This window comes from Salmo salar, chromosome 10 (genome assembly GCF_965601325.2).
Source record: "Salmo salar chromosome 10, fSalSal1, whole genome shotgun sequence".
Classification (NCBI taxonomy): Eukaryota; Metazoa; Chordata; class Actinopteri; order Salmoniformes; family Salmonidae; genus Salmo; species Salmo salar.
The window spans coordinates 115,542,134-115,558,352 of record NC_138300.1 but is presented as its reverse complement, the minus strand read 5'-3'; the positions used below and the strand labels follow the sequence as shown (position 1 = coordinate 115,558,352).

General features: G+C 40.5%; 1 protein-coding gene across 1 annotated transcript in view; it reads right to left on the bottom strand.

Moving 5' to 3' along the window:
* LOC106561616 (anoctamin-1) overlaps nt 1-16,219 on the bottom strand; it is a 98,716-nt gene that overhangs the window by 72,799 nt on the left and 9,698 nt on the right. The window contains exon 2 of the mRNA XM_082957408.1: nt 12,314-12,498. Coding sequence (XP_082813534.1) covers nt 12,314-12,421 — 108 coding nt within the window. The 5' untranslated portion in view covers nt 12,422-12,498. The remainder of the gene's footprint in view (nt 1-12,313; nt 12,499-16,219) is intronic.

Here is a 16,219-nt window from a genome sequence, read left to right as displayed (position 1 = left end):
ATTTGATTTGCTTAAACCTTTATTTTAGCACTATCTTTTTTTGGTCAGTCGATGCTCAGCATAACAGGTGGTGGTGTGTTGGAAACAGTCAATTGCTGTGCAAATAAATAGACAGTTTATTACCAATGTCAAATTAATATGTAGTTTAAAGTTATGTTCGAAGTTGTATATATTTTTGCAATAAAGATGGTGATGTGACAATAATACACATTTACAATAGGCCTATATCTAAAAAATACATACAAAGGTTATTGGTCACACACATATTTAGCAGATGTTATTGGTCACAGACATATTTAGCAGATGTTATTGGTCACATACACATATTTAGCAGATGTTATTGCGGGTGTAGCGAAATGCTTCTATTCCTACAGTGGCTTGTGAAAGTATTTACCCCCCTTGGAATTTTTCCTACTTTGTTGTCTTACAACCTGGAATTAAAATTGATTTTTGAGGGGGGTTGTATCATTTGATTTACACAACATGTCAACCACTTTGAAGATGCAAAATATTTTTATTTATAGTGGTCCTATGGATAGATACCCAAATCTCTGTTGTGGAGCTTTGCAGTTCCTTCAGGGTTATCTTTGGTCTCTTTGTTGCCTCTCTGATTAATGCCCTCCTTGCCTGGTGCATGAGTTTTGGTGGGCAGCCCTCTCTTCGCAGGTTTATTGTTGTATCATATTCTTTCCATTTTTTATAATGGATGTAATGGTGCTCCGTGGGATGTTCAAAGTTTCAGATATTTGTTTATAACCCAACCCTAATCTGTACTTCTCCACAACTTTGTCCCTGACCTGTTTGGAGAACTCCTTGGTCTTCATGGTGCTGCTTGCTTGGTGGTGCCCCTTGCTTAGTGGGGTTGGAGACTCTGGGGCCTTTCAGAACAGGTGTTTATATACTGGGATCATGTGACAGATCATGTGACACTTAGATTGCACACAGGTGGTCTTTGTTTAACTCATTATGTGACTTCTGAAGGTAATTGGTTGCACCAGATCTTATTTAGGGGCTTCATAGCAAAGGGGATGAATACATATGCACCCACCACTTTTCCGTTTAGAATTTTTTTGAATTTTTTTAAACAAGTGATTTTTTTTCATTTCACTTCACCAATTTGGACTATTTTGTGTTTGTCCATCACATGGAATCCAAATAAAAATCTATTTAAATTACCGGTTGTAATGCAACAAAATAGGAAAAACGCCAAGAGGGATGAATACTTTTGCAAGGCACTGCACGTAGCTCCAACAGTGCAGTAGTATCTAACAATACACAACAATACACACAAATCTAAAAGTAAAATAATGGAATTAAGAAATATATTAATATTAGACCGAGTAATGTTGGAGTGGCATTAACTAAAATACAGTAGAATAGAATACAGTATGTACATATGAGATGAGTAAAGCAGTATGTAAACATAATTTAAACATTGTTAAAGTGACTAGGGTTTCATTATTAAAGTGGCCAGTGATTCCAAGTCTATCTATGTGGGGCAGCAGCCTCTAAGGTGCAGGGTTGCGTAACCGGGAGGAAGATGGCTAGTGATGGCTATTTAACAGTCTGATGGCCTTAAATAGAAGCTGTTTTTCAGTCTCTCGGTCCCAGCTTTGATGCACCTGTACTGACCTTGCCTTCTGGATGATAGAGGGGTGAACAGGCCGTGGATCGGGTGGTTGATGTCCTTGATGATCTTTTTGAACTTCCTGTGACATCGGGTGCTGTAGGAGTCCTGGAGGGCAGGTAGTTGATGCGTTGGGCAGACCGCACCACCCTCTGGAGAGCCCTGCGGTTGCGGGCGGTGCAGTTGCCTACCAGACGGTGATACAGCCTGATAGGAGGCTAACAAATGTGCATCTGTAAAAGTTTGTGAGGGTTTTAGGGGCCAAGACAAATTTCTTCAGCCTCTCGAGGTTGAAGAGGCGCTGTTGCACCTTCTTCACCACACTGTTTGTGTGGGTGGACCATTTCAGATCGTCAGAGATTTGTACGCCGAGGAACTTGAAGCTTTCCACCTTTTCCACTGCAGTCCCGTCGATGTGGATAGGGGAGTGAACCCTCTGCTGTTTCCTGAAATCCACAATCAGCTTCTTTGTTTTGTTGACGTTGATTGAGAGGTTACTTTCCTGGAACCACTCTCCCAGGGCCCTCACCTCCTCCCTTAGGCTGTTTTGTCATTTTTGGTAATCAGGCCTACTAGCGTTGTGTCGTCTGCAAACTTGATGATTGAGTTAGAGGCGTGCATGGCCACTCAGTCATGGGTGAACAGGGAGTACAGGAGGGGGCTGAGCACGCAACCTTGAAGGGGCCCCTGTGTTGAGAATCAACGAAGTGGAGGTGTTGTTTCCTAGCTTCACCACCTGGGGGCGGCCCATCAGGATGTCCAGGACCCAGTTCCACAGGGCAGGGTTCAGATCCAAGGCTCCAAGCTTAATAATGAGCTTGGAGGGTGCTATGGTGTTGAAGGCTGAGCTATAGTCAATGAACAGCATTCTTACATAGGTATTCCTCTTGTCCAGATGGGATAGGGAAGTGTGCAGTGTGATGGCGATTGCATCATCTGTGGATCTATTAGGGCGGTAAGCAAATAGAAGTGGGTCTTGTGTGTCAGGTAAGGTAGAGGTGATAGGATCCTTAACTAGCCTCTCAAAGCACTTCATGATGACAGAAGTGAGTGCTACAGGGCGATAGTGATTTAGTTCAGTTACCTTTGCTTTATTGGGTACAGGAACAGTGGTGGACATCTTGAAGCAAGTGGGGACAGCAGACTGGGATAGGGAGAGATTGAATATGTCCGTAAACACTCCAGCCAGCTGGTCTGCGCATGCTTTGAGGATGCCGTCTGGCTAGGGATGCCGTCTGAGCCGGCAGACGTCTTACTCGCGTCGGCCATGAGAAGGAGAGCCCACAGTCCTTGGTAGCAGGCCCCGTCGGTGGCACTGTGTTATCCTCAAAGTGGGCGAAGAAGGTGTTTAGCTTGTCCGGAAGCAAGATGTTGGTGTCCGCTATGTGGCTGGTTTTCCCTTTGTAATCTGTGATTGTCTGTAGACCCTGCCACATGTCTTGTGTCTGAGCCATTGCATTGCAACTCCACTTTCTCTCTGTACTGATGTTTTGCCTGTTTGATTGGTTTACAGAGGGGATAACTACACTGTTTGTATTCGGCCATATTCCCTATGTCATGACGTTGCCCTCTTTGAGTACAGGGAGGACAGTTGACCCCCTCCCCCTTGCACCATCCCCCAACCCACCCAGGCCCTGTGTGAAGGGGTGGTAAAATTCTAGAGGAGAATCTCCTGCCACATGGCCCAGTTGAGACACAGAGGGGTTTCATAGAGAGACACAGGCAATTCTTTCAACTCACAGAATTGGGGAACCGAACGTTATTTATGTTCTGGAGAAGGTATAAAAGATTGGTGAAGAATCCAGCTACGAACTGGTCCGCTTGGTACAATTTTGTGATACTCAGAAGAGACAATATAGCCATATTAACATAAAAGTGTTTATATAATAGCCTCAGCTATGGGACTTGCATCTAAATGGTTGTATAAAATGTATTAATAAGGATAAAGCTATTTGTAATACGTTGAGATGCTATGTACTGATGTTAATGTGATAGAATGTATTTCTGTTCAAAGCTTAAATCAGTCATCGGCACGCCCCCCAGGGACACAGACAGGACCAGGTGTCATGTGACAAGCCTGTTCTATGTGACAAGCCTGTTCTCACCTATAAAACCCCACCCTGATTTACTTTCTTCAGACCAGCTTACCTCAGAAGAGAGAGCCAAGGTTTGACCATCCAATTCCTCTACTGAAAGTTACCTATACCACGTGGGTAAACTTTTAGACTATTGAGACCGACAGAATAATAACAAGTCTTTGATATTAATTAATAGTCTGCAGCTAGAAATTATATCATTGAACGCAAAGACCGACGAAACATCCATTCTATAACGACATTAATGAATGTCGCTTTGAAAGATCCATTCTAACCGAGAGAGAGAGAGAGAGAGAGAGAGAGAGAGAGAGAGCGAGAGAGAGAGAGAGAGAGAGAGAGAAAACTCTCCAACAGAACGACTCTCCAACAAGGATCCCGACGACACACTGAGCATAAATATATATTGATTGCAATTGTTCCCGAATGAGTGAGCGTTCATGTGCAAAGGATTAGCATATCAATTGTTAATATTAATGAACTCTGTGTGCCTCCTTCGCTGCCCTTTATGACCGTTTGTTTAACAAGACACCAGCCATGCCTGTTTAGCCCACTAGGGCACATTACTCTACCATTTCTTTGTAACTATAACTACTGTTTGCATGCTTTCTGTGAATTACTTAGTTTAGTAAATAAATGATTCTAAGACAATTGATGTATGGATGACTTTAGTAAAGGCTGGATTCGTGCAGATACAACAATTTACAACGTTTGGAATGAGACTGGATGCGAGGTAAAATACACCATTTAAACCAGAAGATAATCGGCCTATACTATAATATAATATAATATAATGTTATAATATAGGAAAGTTATATTAGGAAAATTATAACTTTGTAATCTGAATATTTTCCTTGGTGCCCCGATCTCCTAGTTAATTACAATTAAACGATTAATCAGTTTAATCGCGTGATAATAATTACAGGGAGTTATTTTGATAAACATGTCTTCAGTTTAATGGTGCCCCAAAGACACGACACCAGTTAACTTGCCATGGTTAAATGAGGTGGTTTGCGCTTTCAGTTTTGCGCGAATGCTGCCATCTATCCACAGTTTCTGGTTTGGGTAGGTTTTAAAAGTCACAGTGGGTACAACATCTCCTATACACTTGCTGATGAACTCAGTCACCGTATCCGCCAATGTTATTCTCAGAGGCTACCCAGAACATATCCCAGTCCGCGTGATCAAAACAATCTTGAAGCATTGATTCAGATTGGTCAGACTAGCATTGAATAGACCTTAGTATGGGTACTTCCTGTTTGAGTTTCTTCCTATAGAAAGGGAGGAGCAAAATGGAGTTGTGATCAGATTTTCCAAAGGGAGGGCGGGGGAGTGCCTTGTAGGCATTTTGAACAGTTGAGTAGCAGTGGTCCAATGTTTTACCAGTGCGAGTACTACAGTCAATGTGTTGGTAGAATTTCGGTAGCGTTTTCCTCAAATTTGCTTTGTTAAAATCCCCAGCTACAATAAATGCAGCCTCGGGATATGTGGTTTCCAGTTTGCATAAAGTCCAGTGTATATACAGGTAACTGCCTAAATAAATCAAACACTTGAGTAAATGATAAATGACACAAAGTGTATTGAAAGCAGGCGCTTCCACACAGTTGTGATTCCTGTGTTAATTAAGCAATTAACATCCCTGCATGCTTAGGGTCATGTATAAAAATGCTGTGCATGCCATTATTTTGGCTATGCCCCCATAGGATGACAATGCCCCCATCCACAGTGCACGAGTGGTCACTGAATGGTTTGATGAGCATGAAAACAATGTTAACCATATGCCATGGACGTCTCAGTCACCAGAGCGCAACCCAATTGAATATTTATGGAAAATTCTGGAGTGGCGCCAGAGACATCGTTTTCCACCACCATCAACAAAACATCAAATTATGGATTTTCTCATGGAAGAACGGTGACGCATTCATCCAATAGAGTTCCAGACACATAACACTGTGAATTTCATTATCCCTCTGAAGCAGTGGAGGCTCCTCAGAGGAGGAAGGGGAGGATCATCCTCCTCAGTGAATTTCATGAAATAAAATAAAAAGTAAAACATTTAAAAACGTATCCTTTCAAGATAAAACTAAATAAAATACATTCACATCACCAAATAATTGATTAAGACACACTTTTTTGCAATGAAGGTCTACAGTAGCCTCAACAGCACTCTGTAGGGTAGCACCATGGTGTAGCCGGAATACAGCTAGCTTCCATCCCCCTCTGGGTACATGACTTCAATACAAAACCTAGGAGACTTATAGTTCTCACCCCCTTCCATAGACTTACACAGTAAGTATAACTAGGGCTGTTGTGGTGACCGTTTTACCGCCACACCGGCGGTCATGAGTCATGAAGGCAGTCACATGACCGTTTAGTCAAGGTAATTAGGCTTCTCCAAGCTCTGATGCTGCTACTGGTCATTAGAACTCTATTGTCCCTCTAATTACTCTGAAATCAATTCAAATGTTTTGAAAATCTAATCAAACACTTCATGAGAGCCCATGAGCTCATGTTGCGCCACATTTCTATAGGCTATGCAATTGTGTGAGAAAACAGAGTGATGGCCGCTAATAAAAAGATGAGGATCTCAATAGCTTTCAATAGGCTAGGGCTACTATATTTATTTCTCAACTTTCCTAATGTTAAGCACATTACTTATATTTTCAACAGGAGTATAGCCTACCTGGCTGGCATGAAACAAAAACACTGGGAAAAGCGTCCTCCATTCGCTATTTAAGTGCATATATGACATGTATTTTTTCCCGCTGCCCCTGTTTTGATACAGGTGCATGATAATGGTCCATTCTAAATCAAAACAAATGTCACACATATATTATTTAGTATATGTGTCACGTCCTGACCATTGTAAGATGTTATTTTCTATGGTAGAGTAGGTCAGGGCGTGACAGGCGGTGTTTTGTGTTTTTCTATGTTTTCTATTTCTATGTTCTTAGGTTCTAGTTTTTGTATTTCTATGTTGGTTTGTTTGGGATGATCTTCAATTGGAGGCAGCTGGTCCTTGTTGTCTCTAATTGGAGATCATATGTAAGTAGGGGTTTTTCTTCCTGGGTTTTGTGGGTGATTATTTTTGAGTAGTGTTTGTTTCTCCTCTGCGTCACGGTTTGTTGTTTTGTCAATTCAGTTTATTTATGTATTGCAAAGTTTCACAGATTAAATAAAATGTGGAACTACACCTTGGTCCTCTCCTTTTGACAGCCGTGACACTATGTAAAGACAACGTTAACTCAAGAATAGTCTGATGGGTTTACAATATTAGCCTATTCCATGTGAATTATATATTATCACTTGTGAATGATGCCCAGCACAAGAAACAATGCCTTTTTTTGCAACTTTTTCAAATCATAGTCGCACACCTCACGTAGCCTAGCCCATAGGCCTATATGTTTCAATAAGGTTTGTAACACAACTAAAGTAGCCAAATAACCTCTTAAAATTAAGCACATTAATCCGCTTTACAAGGGGTGTAGAGCCTTCTAAGCAGTGTGTGACTTTCAGGTGCACCTTTATAATAAAAGCATTACATGTATAATCGCACTTGCGGTCACTTTTGATAATAGTGTCTTCTGCTAATGGAACATTCGGGCTTATAGCCTACTACCATGTGTGCATTGCTGCGCTTATAATGTGAAGAAATAGCCTAATAGTTTATCAACATATTTTAAGCTAAATGTTTTGATCTGTTGCATCATCCACATTGCATAAAATGTTTTTTTGATGCTAGTGGTTGTATTCATTTAGGATCTATTGCATCCCACAACTGTCCCAGACGATGTCTGGAATATTTATTTCTCACACAGAATAGAATAGGTGAACTTTTGTACTATGGGAGATAGTAGATTGACATAGGCTAGTCCTTTTGTTGTTCGTTGTGCCTACTCTTGTTGGCTTGTTGGCTTGATGGCTGATGAAAAGTAAATGTGGACAGTTCTTCCAATATCTTCAATATACACATCGGAATTGGTGCACCTCGGAATTGGATAAGGACGCGCACAGTTGCGTCCCCGATGTGTCTGTCTTCACTTGTAGCCATGTGACAGAGAGCCATGTGAGTGAGAGAAGCTTCGGATTGCACAGCATACTCAGGGAGAAGGGCACAATGCAGATCTCCGGGCCGCAAAAGGGTACATTAAGGTCACAAAGGGAATGCCGTTGTGAAATTCGAGGCATTATCAAGTACTTGTCAAATTGTGAATGAGAGACTATTGAAGTGTGTACAGCCTGCGCAAAAAAACAAAGCAGAGCTCATGTCTTTCAAGCAACTTTTTCAAATCATCATTAGAGTCGCATCATGCAGCCTTACAGTGTAATAAAAATCAAAACATATAGCCCAATGTTTGTAGAACAACTAAAGTTACATTAATTACTCTAAATTAAGCATATAGAAGAAGCTATTTCTTTGTTAACCGCTTAACATAGAATAGCCGCATGTGCGCACTCCCTCAAATCATTTGGAGAAAATATTTATATTTTATTCAGCTTTGTTCAATTGTAATTCTTCATACTATAAAATAATGCCATGGAATTAAAAGCAAATCTTGTCTGCTAAATGAACTAGTGTAGCCCGCAGCCATTTGGCATAGCCACATCAGGGCCTAACATGAGGACAACTCAGAGTATGTTATTATTTTCTTCTGAAATAGACAACATTTTCATCATATCATGCTTCTTTAGACCTGCCTAAAATAATTAATGGATTTATTGTGAAGGTGTAGGATATATTACATGGATTTTTCAAATGGCCTGTAGGCCATTTTGTGTGGCAGCCAGGAGATGCTAAATGTGTTTATGTTAATTAACGGTCAATTACCGTGAGACCGACGGTTATTTGCTTGACAATCACCGGCTGACGAAATTTTGTGACCTCCACAGCCCTAATTATGACAACTTCCGATAGACATCCAAACATCCTATCAGAGCTCTTGCAGCATGAACTGACATGTTGTCCACCCAATCAAAGGATCAGAGAATTAATCAAGTACTGAAAGCATAAAATACAGCTAGCTAACACTGCAGTGCATAAAATGTGGTGAGTAGTTGACTCAGACAGAGAAAGACTATAGTTGAACAATTTCTTCCAAAATGAAGGAGAAGCAAGAGAGCGATAGAAAGAGATTTCATAGTTTTTTACACTTTCAGTTTCGCTTAGCTAGCAAATTCAGCTAGCTAGTTTAGCCTACTCAAACACCCTGTTCAAACAGAGGGATGCTATGTTAGCTAGCTGGTTATATTCAACACAACATTAGAACTCTTCCAAGTCAAGGTAAGCTTTTGGTTTTAGTAATTAACTGCCATTGGGCCTGCCAGTGTAACTGCTAAACTGCTTACTGACTGTACACTGTAACGTTACTGCATGATTATAGCGGGTTTACTAACTCATTAGTTCTATTAGCTATGTTGACTATGATGTTACTTTAGCTAATATGGTGACAATGATGTAGGCTGTGTGTAGTAGTTATGATATGGTCTGGCTTGGAAAGTTTTTTTTCCTGGTCACATTCAGCTGATGTGTTCTGCATTGAAGTCCAAAAGTGAAGGGAAAAGTTGAGTAGAGGAGAATGCATATATGCGAGAAGGAATACAATGTGGCTGCTTTGAAAGTAAACTGTGTTTACGTGAGATCAGGGGTGCATTCATTCCGACGATTCTGTTGAAAAACGTTTCTTAAACAAAGGCAAACGGAACTAAATGGGGATAAACATACCTGAATTTGTCCAATAAAAACTATTGTTTGCAACAGTTGGACTAATGATTACACCCTAGATCAGCTAGACGCAGGCAAGAGTGTGCAAGGCTGTATTGAATGTGTCACTGTCTGTCCATGTGTCACTGTCTGTCGCCTCAAATTTTTATTTCGACCTATTTGCACCTATGTTGTAAACTTTCATTCATAGGCTAGGTTGTAGCAACCTCATGATGGGTATAAGGAAAATGTGAGTATCATGTAGTAGCCTAAACCTATCGCTGTTACATTGACCTGGGTGAATGGAATATGAATGACAGTCATCCAATATGCTGTAATAGAAAAAATAGGCCATGCTCATAAAAAAGAATGATCCTCCCTCATCTTAAATGGCACCGACCGACACCGCTCTGAAGAGTATGAATTAGGCTTTTTGAGAAGGTTTGAATCCTATGCAACCTGCCTACACAATGTTTGAAGTACAATAGACGAAGACAGCTACTGTAACAGGTCAAAGCTGTGTGCTGGAAATCCTTGATAGAGCATGGGAAAAGTAGGCAATGTGGTGCTCGTGAATGTCCTTACTTTTTCAGTTTCAGACCAAAGCGCACCTCTGACTCAAAACATATTTTTGTTTGTTTCTAATTTAACCTTTATTTTGACAGGGAGTCATGCTGAGACCAAGAATATTTTACAGATGAGCCCTGTTATTACAAAAACTAATTAAGGTTAGTAATTGAAGATAGCCAACAAAAGTAAAACTATATTTGTTAACTACTAGTTAATAGCCACAACAACAACAAAAATTCTGGACAGAATGTTAAAATGTTGTGACGTTGCATAACTCTGACAAATAGCCTCCAGGGACAGTTTATTTTTAGCTACTAAAAAAGTAAAATAAATACACAACTAACTAATAAACATAACAAGAGCAGCCTTGTAAACCAGCGAGTGGTCCCAGAGGAAAACATGTCTCAGTCTGCTCCACACAGGAAGCTGAGGCAAAGTTCACTTCTCACAGGTCTAGGGAACATAAGGATGTGGTCAGATCACCCCAATGCTTAGTGTTACTGTATACAGCTAGCCTAGGATACTCCCCATTTTTATTTATTTATTTTCCCAGGTATGTTGACTGAGAACACATTCTCATTTACAGCCACGACCTGGGGAATAGTTACAGCGGAGAGGAGGGGGGATGAATGAGCCAATTGTAAACTGGGGATGATTAGGTTGCCACAATAGTATGAAGGCCAGATTGGGAATTTAGCCAGGACATCAGGGTTAACACTCCTACTCTTACGAAAAGGGCCATGGGATCTTTAGTGACCACAGAGAGTCAGGACACCCGTTTAATGTCTCATCCAAAAGACGGCACCCTACACAGGGCAATGTCCCCAATCACTGCCCTGGGGTATTGGGATATTTTTTTTAGACCAGAGGAAAGGGTGCCTCCTACTGGCTCTCCAACACCACAGCATCTGGTCACCCATCCAGGGACTGACCAGAACCAACCCTACTTTGCGTCAGAAGCGAGCCAGCAGTGGGATGCAGGGTGTTATGCTGCTGGCAATGACCCAAGTGCTGTATACAGCTAGGAAAGTCCTTACAGCTACCTTAGGAAATTACTGTATACAGCTAGCCTATGACATTACTGTATACAGCTATCATAGGACATAATATGATTACAATCTTTTTTGCTGGTAACGTAACTGATTACCGTTTTTTTGTAATCAGATTACATGTAGCATGTAATCAGGTACTCCCCAACCCTGCCAATATATTTTCTCAATAATGACCGTAAAATGTCTAGCAAACCACCTGTAGGCCAAACAACTAATTAACTTCGGCCAGCATTTCCCAAAAGGCTTGTTACAGAACTGTTCCATGTCTACATCAACCCAAAATATCCAACACCTAGCAGACATCGTTTCATGTTATCAGTCAGTCAAGAGTTATAGACTTGTCACGGTGCGGAGTGTTACGTATGCAGACAGAGTAGAGAAATAGAGTACCAGTCAAAAGTGTGTGATTGGAAGACATACTGTATATAGTGATGTATATAATTCTTCAGAACAACGTATATGCCTTCAGCTATTTTTCTTGCCTGTCCTTAATGTGAGCGAACAGGCATATGCCACCACATGCCATATCATATGCCACTAGACATTTACAGTACCAGTCAAAAGTTTGGACACACCTACTCAGTCAAGGGTTTTTCTTTATTTTTACATCATTCTACATTGTAGAATAATAGTGAAGACATCAAAACTATGAAATAACACATCTGGAATCATGTAGTAAGCAAAAAAGTGTTAAACAAATCAAAATATATTTATATTTCTGTCACGTCCTGACCATGGTAAGCTGTTATTTTCTATGGTAGAGTAGGTCAGGGCGTGACAGGGGGGTTTTCTAGTTTTGTTTTTTCTATGTTGTTATGTTCTAGTTTTGTATTTCTATGTTGGGTTGTTCTAGTTTTTGTATTTCTATGTTGGGCTTTGTTTGAGATGATCTCCAATTAGAGGCAGCTGGTCATCATTGTCTCTAATTGGAGGTCATATTTAAGTTGGTGTTTGTCCCACCTGGGTTTGTGGGAGATTAATTTTGAGTAGTGTATGTTTCATCTCTGCGTCACGGTTTGTTGTTTTGTCATTCAGTTTATTTATGTATTGCATAGTTTCACAGAATAAATAAAATGTGGAACGACACACACGCTGCACTTTGGTCCGCTTCTCCTTTCGACAACCGTGACAATTTCAGTTTCTTCAAAATAGCCACCCTGTGCTGCTACGTTTTTTTCCAAAAACCACATGCTTTGCATGATGCTACAGTTTGCTATGTGCTTTGGGCTTTTATTTGTAAGTTGCTGAAAACTAAAGGTGACCGACTTACTATGGAATCCGGCTGAACATAGCCTATGTCCTCGATGCCCTTGATATTGATGATATCCACCTCTTTCTCTTTGCCAGGGACGGGGGTGGACCTCTCATTCCTCTCCATGGCTTCTCCAGACTACTGACCAGGCTCTTGGAGAGGGTCTTCTGATGGGTCTGGGTCGTGGGTCAGGTGGGCTCTACCTGGGGAGACAAACAGTAAGGTGCACCTCTCAAGTCTCAACACATCCATTCTGGGTTGGTTGAAAAGTACCGTAGATTATGAAAAAGCTATTCCGTAGGCTATAAAATAGGCCTATATGAGATCAAATGTATAGGCACATATAATATAGAGTATGTGTCTATTAAATGTTTCCGGTGCATATCTTTTATATATTGTATATCTTAAACTTGCCTTGACTGTGGTAAACCAATGGTATTCAAACTATTTCAGCGGGGACCCCATTTATTGCACCAGAACTCCTGGGGACCTAATTATTTTCTCCAGAAATTTTGGCGACCCCCAACCCACACACAACCTTAAAATTGATACATTTAGATTTTCACATCAACAAATAACCTTCAATGTATTACATTTTCATCTCTCTTAACAAAAATAAGAGAACTAATAAATACATTTACTCAATGAAAGTGTCTTTTTCTAAATATTTTTCTCAAAAACATTTGTATATTGTCCCATAAAATACAGTGCCTTGCAAAAGTATTCATCCCCCTTGGCGTTTTTCCTATTGAGTTGCATTACAACCTGTAATTTAAATTGATTTTTATTTGGATTTCATGTAATGGACATACACAAAATAGTCCATCTTGGTGAAGTGAAATTAAAAAAATCACTTGTTTCAAAAAATGTAACAAAAAAAAACGGAAAAGTTGTGCGTGCATATGTATTCACACCCTTTGATATGAAGCCCCTAAATAAGATCTGGTGCAACCAATTAACTTCAGAAGTCACATAATGAGTTAAATAAAGTCCACCTGTGTGCAATCTAAGTGTCACATGATCTGTCACATGGTCTCAGTATATATACACCTGTTCTGAAAGGCCCCAGAGTCTGCAACACCACTAAGCAACAGGCACCACCAAGCAAGGGGCACCATGAAGACCAAGGAGCTCTCCAAACAGGTCAGGGACAAAGTTGTGGATAAGTATAAATCAGGTTTGGGTTATAAAAAAATATCTGAAACTTTGAACATCCCACAGAGCATCATTAAATCCATTATAATTTTTTTTAAAGAATATGGTACAACAATAAACCTGCCAAGAGAGGGCTGCCCACCAAAACTCATGCACCAGGCAAGGAGGGCATTAATCAGAGAGGCAACAAAGAGACAAAAGATAACCCTGAAGGCGCTGCAAAGCTTCACAGCAGAGATTGGAGTATCTGTCCATAGGACCACTTTAATCCGTACACTCCACAGAGCTGGGCTTTACGGAAGAGTGGCCAGAAAAAAGCCATTCTTTAAAGAAAGAAATAAGCAAACACATTTGGGGGGACTCCACAAACATATGGAAGAAGGTACTCTGGTCAGATGAGACTAAAATTGAGCTTTTTGGCCATCAAGGAAAACGCTATGTCTGGGGCAAACCCAACACCTCTCATCACCCCGAGAACACAGTGAAGCATGGTGGTGGCAGCATCATGCTCTGGGGATGTTTTTCATCGGCAGGGACTTTGAAACTGTTCAGAATTGAAGGAATGATGGATGGCGCTAAATACAGGGAAATTCTTGAGGGAAACCTGTTTCAGTCTTCCAGAGATTTGAGACTGGGACGGAGGTTCACCTTCCAGCAGGACAATAACCGTAAGCATACTGCTAAAGCAACACTTGAATGGTTTAAGGGGAAACATTTAAATGTCTTGGAATGGCCTAGTCAAAGCCCAGACCTCAATCAAATTGATAATCTGTGGTATGACTTAAAGATTGCTGTACACCAGCGGAACCCATCCAACTTGAAGGAGCTGGAGCAGTTATGCCTTGAAAAATATTGACTTTGGTGGGGGTGAAAAGTTATGCACGCTCAAGATCTGTTTTTTGTCTTATTTCTTGTTTGTTGTACAATAAAAAATATTTTTTATCTTCAAAGTGGTAGGCATGTTGTGTTAATCAAATTATACACACCACGCCAAAAATCTATTTTAATATCAGGTTGTAAGGCTACAAAATAGGAAAAATGCCAAGGGGGTGTATACTTCGCACGCCACTGTATATGAAAATATTAAATAATGAATATTTACAATCACAGAAAATCTACATCTTGATGATTTTGTTAAGGTTGACCTAATTTATTACCATGTGGGGGAGTCAGAGAATACCTTCATGCAACATATCACATAAATAATTTTGTACATTAATATGCATGAATATGAAATAATGATTTACTGGCAAAATAATATAAATGAGCAAATTCTGGAAAACCATCTTCATCTTCAAGAAAGGTCTTTAATCCCCCTTTACACTTGTGTAATCCACATCTATGTAATAACAGAATGTTTAAAAGTGTTGCGTTTGTTTTCCATAGTCATCCAACTAAAGCTTCTAAAAGCAACATTTGTATCTGTGAGATCATCCCTCTTGGTCTTCCCGCTAGCTGCCCAGGCAGGCCAGGGTCTGAGGGAGATGACATCTGAGAGTTGTTTATTTTTTAGACATACTGCATGTGAATTGCTCCTTGGACTCTGTTGAACCTAACCCGGATGGTGCTTGTCCTCCACTCAAAGGAAAGATGTGCGTGCATCTTCACTAACATAAGCTACTGTCCAGCTGGTCTCCATCTAGTCCCTAACTATCTCTGACTCGGGGCTCACTTCTGTGCAACTTGAATTCCCTGTTAGCTTTAAAACATCGGGCTTCCATCCAGTTGTGTGTTTGGCAGTTTAAATAAGCAGACCCAAGTATTAGAAGGAGTCTCCGTGGGAATCATTGGTAAAAAAAAAAAAAGATAAGTTAAGCGGAAAAGAAAAAAGAAAAAAATTGACTTCCTCTTCTTCTAATATTAGAATGGTGTCTGTGGAATTTGGACACACTACACTTCAGTTAATATCAAGTTGCCCGTAGGTCAATATATCTACACAGGATACTACAAACTGCCTATCGGTCAAAATATATACACAGGATACTACAAAACGTTCTATAGGTCAATACATCATCACAGGATACTACAAAACTGTCTATAGGTCAATATATCAATATAAACTAAAATGGCGCCGAAGAAGAAGGCAGACGTTTTACCTGACCCCAACCGATTGTGCTTTTTTGCTCATTTATTTGCGTTGTTTGTAACTTTTTTTAACTTATTTTGTACATATTGTTGCCGCTACCGTCTCTTATGACCGAAAATAACTTCTGTACATCAGGACTGCGATTACTCACCACGGACTGGCAGAATCCTTTTTTTCATCTAACGAGTCTGACGAGCCCGACGCTTTCTCGGGAACAGGCCCAGATCTACGTGATTTGCGTGAAGAGGAGGCGGAGAAAAAGGGGCAGGCTTCCTTCTGAGAATTTGTAGGCAATCGAATAAACCCCCATTCTGCTAGAAAATTAGCAATCTTTGGACAATAAAATAGATGACCTACGCGGAAGATTAAACTACCAACGGGACATTCAAAACTGTAATATCTTATGCTTCACGGAGTCGTGACTGAACTACGACACTATCATCAGACAGCTGGCTGGTTATACGCTGCACCGGCAGGATAGAACAGCGGCGTCTGGTAAGACAAAGGGCGGCAGACTATGTATTTTTGTAAATAACAGCTGGTGCACGATATCTAAGGAAGTCTTGAGCTATTGCTCGCCTGAGGTAGAGTATCTCATGATAAGCTGTAGACCACACTATCTACCTAGGGAGTTTTCATCTGTATTTTTCATAGCTGTTTACATACCATCACAGTCAGAGGCT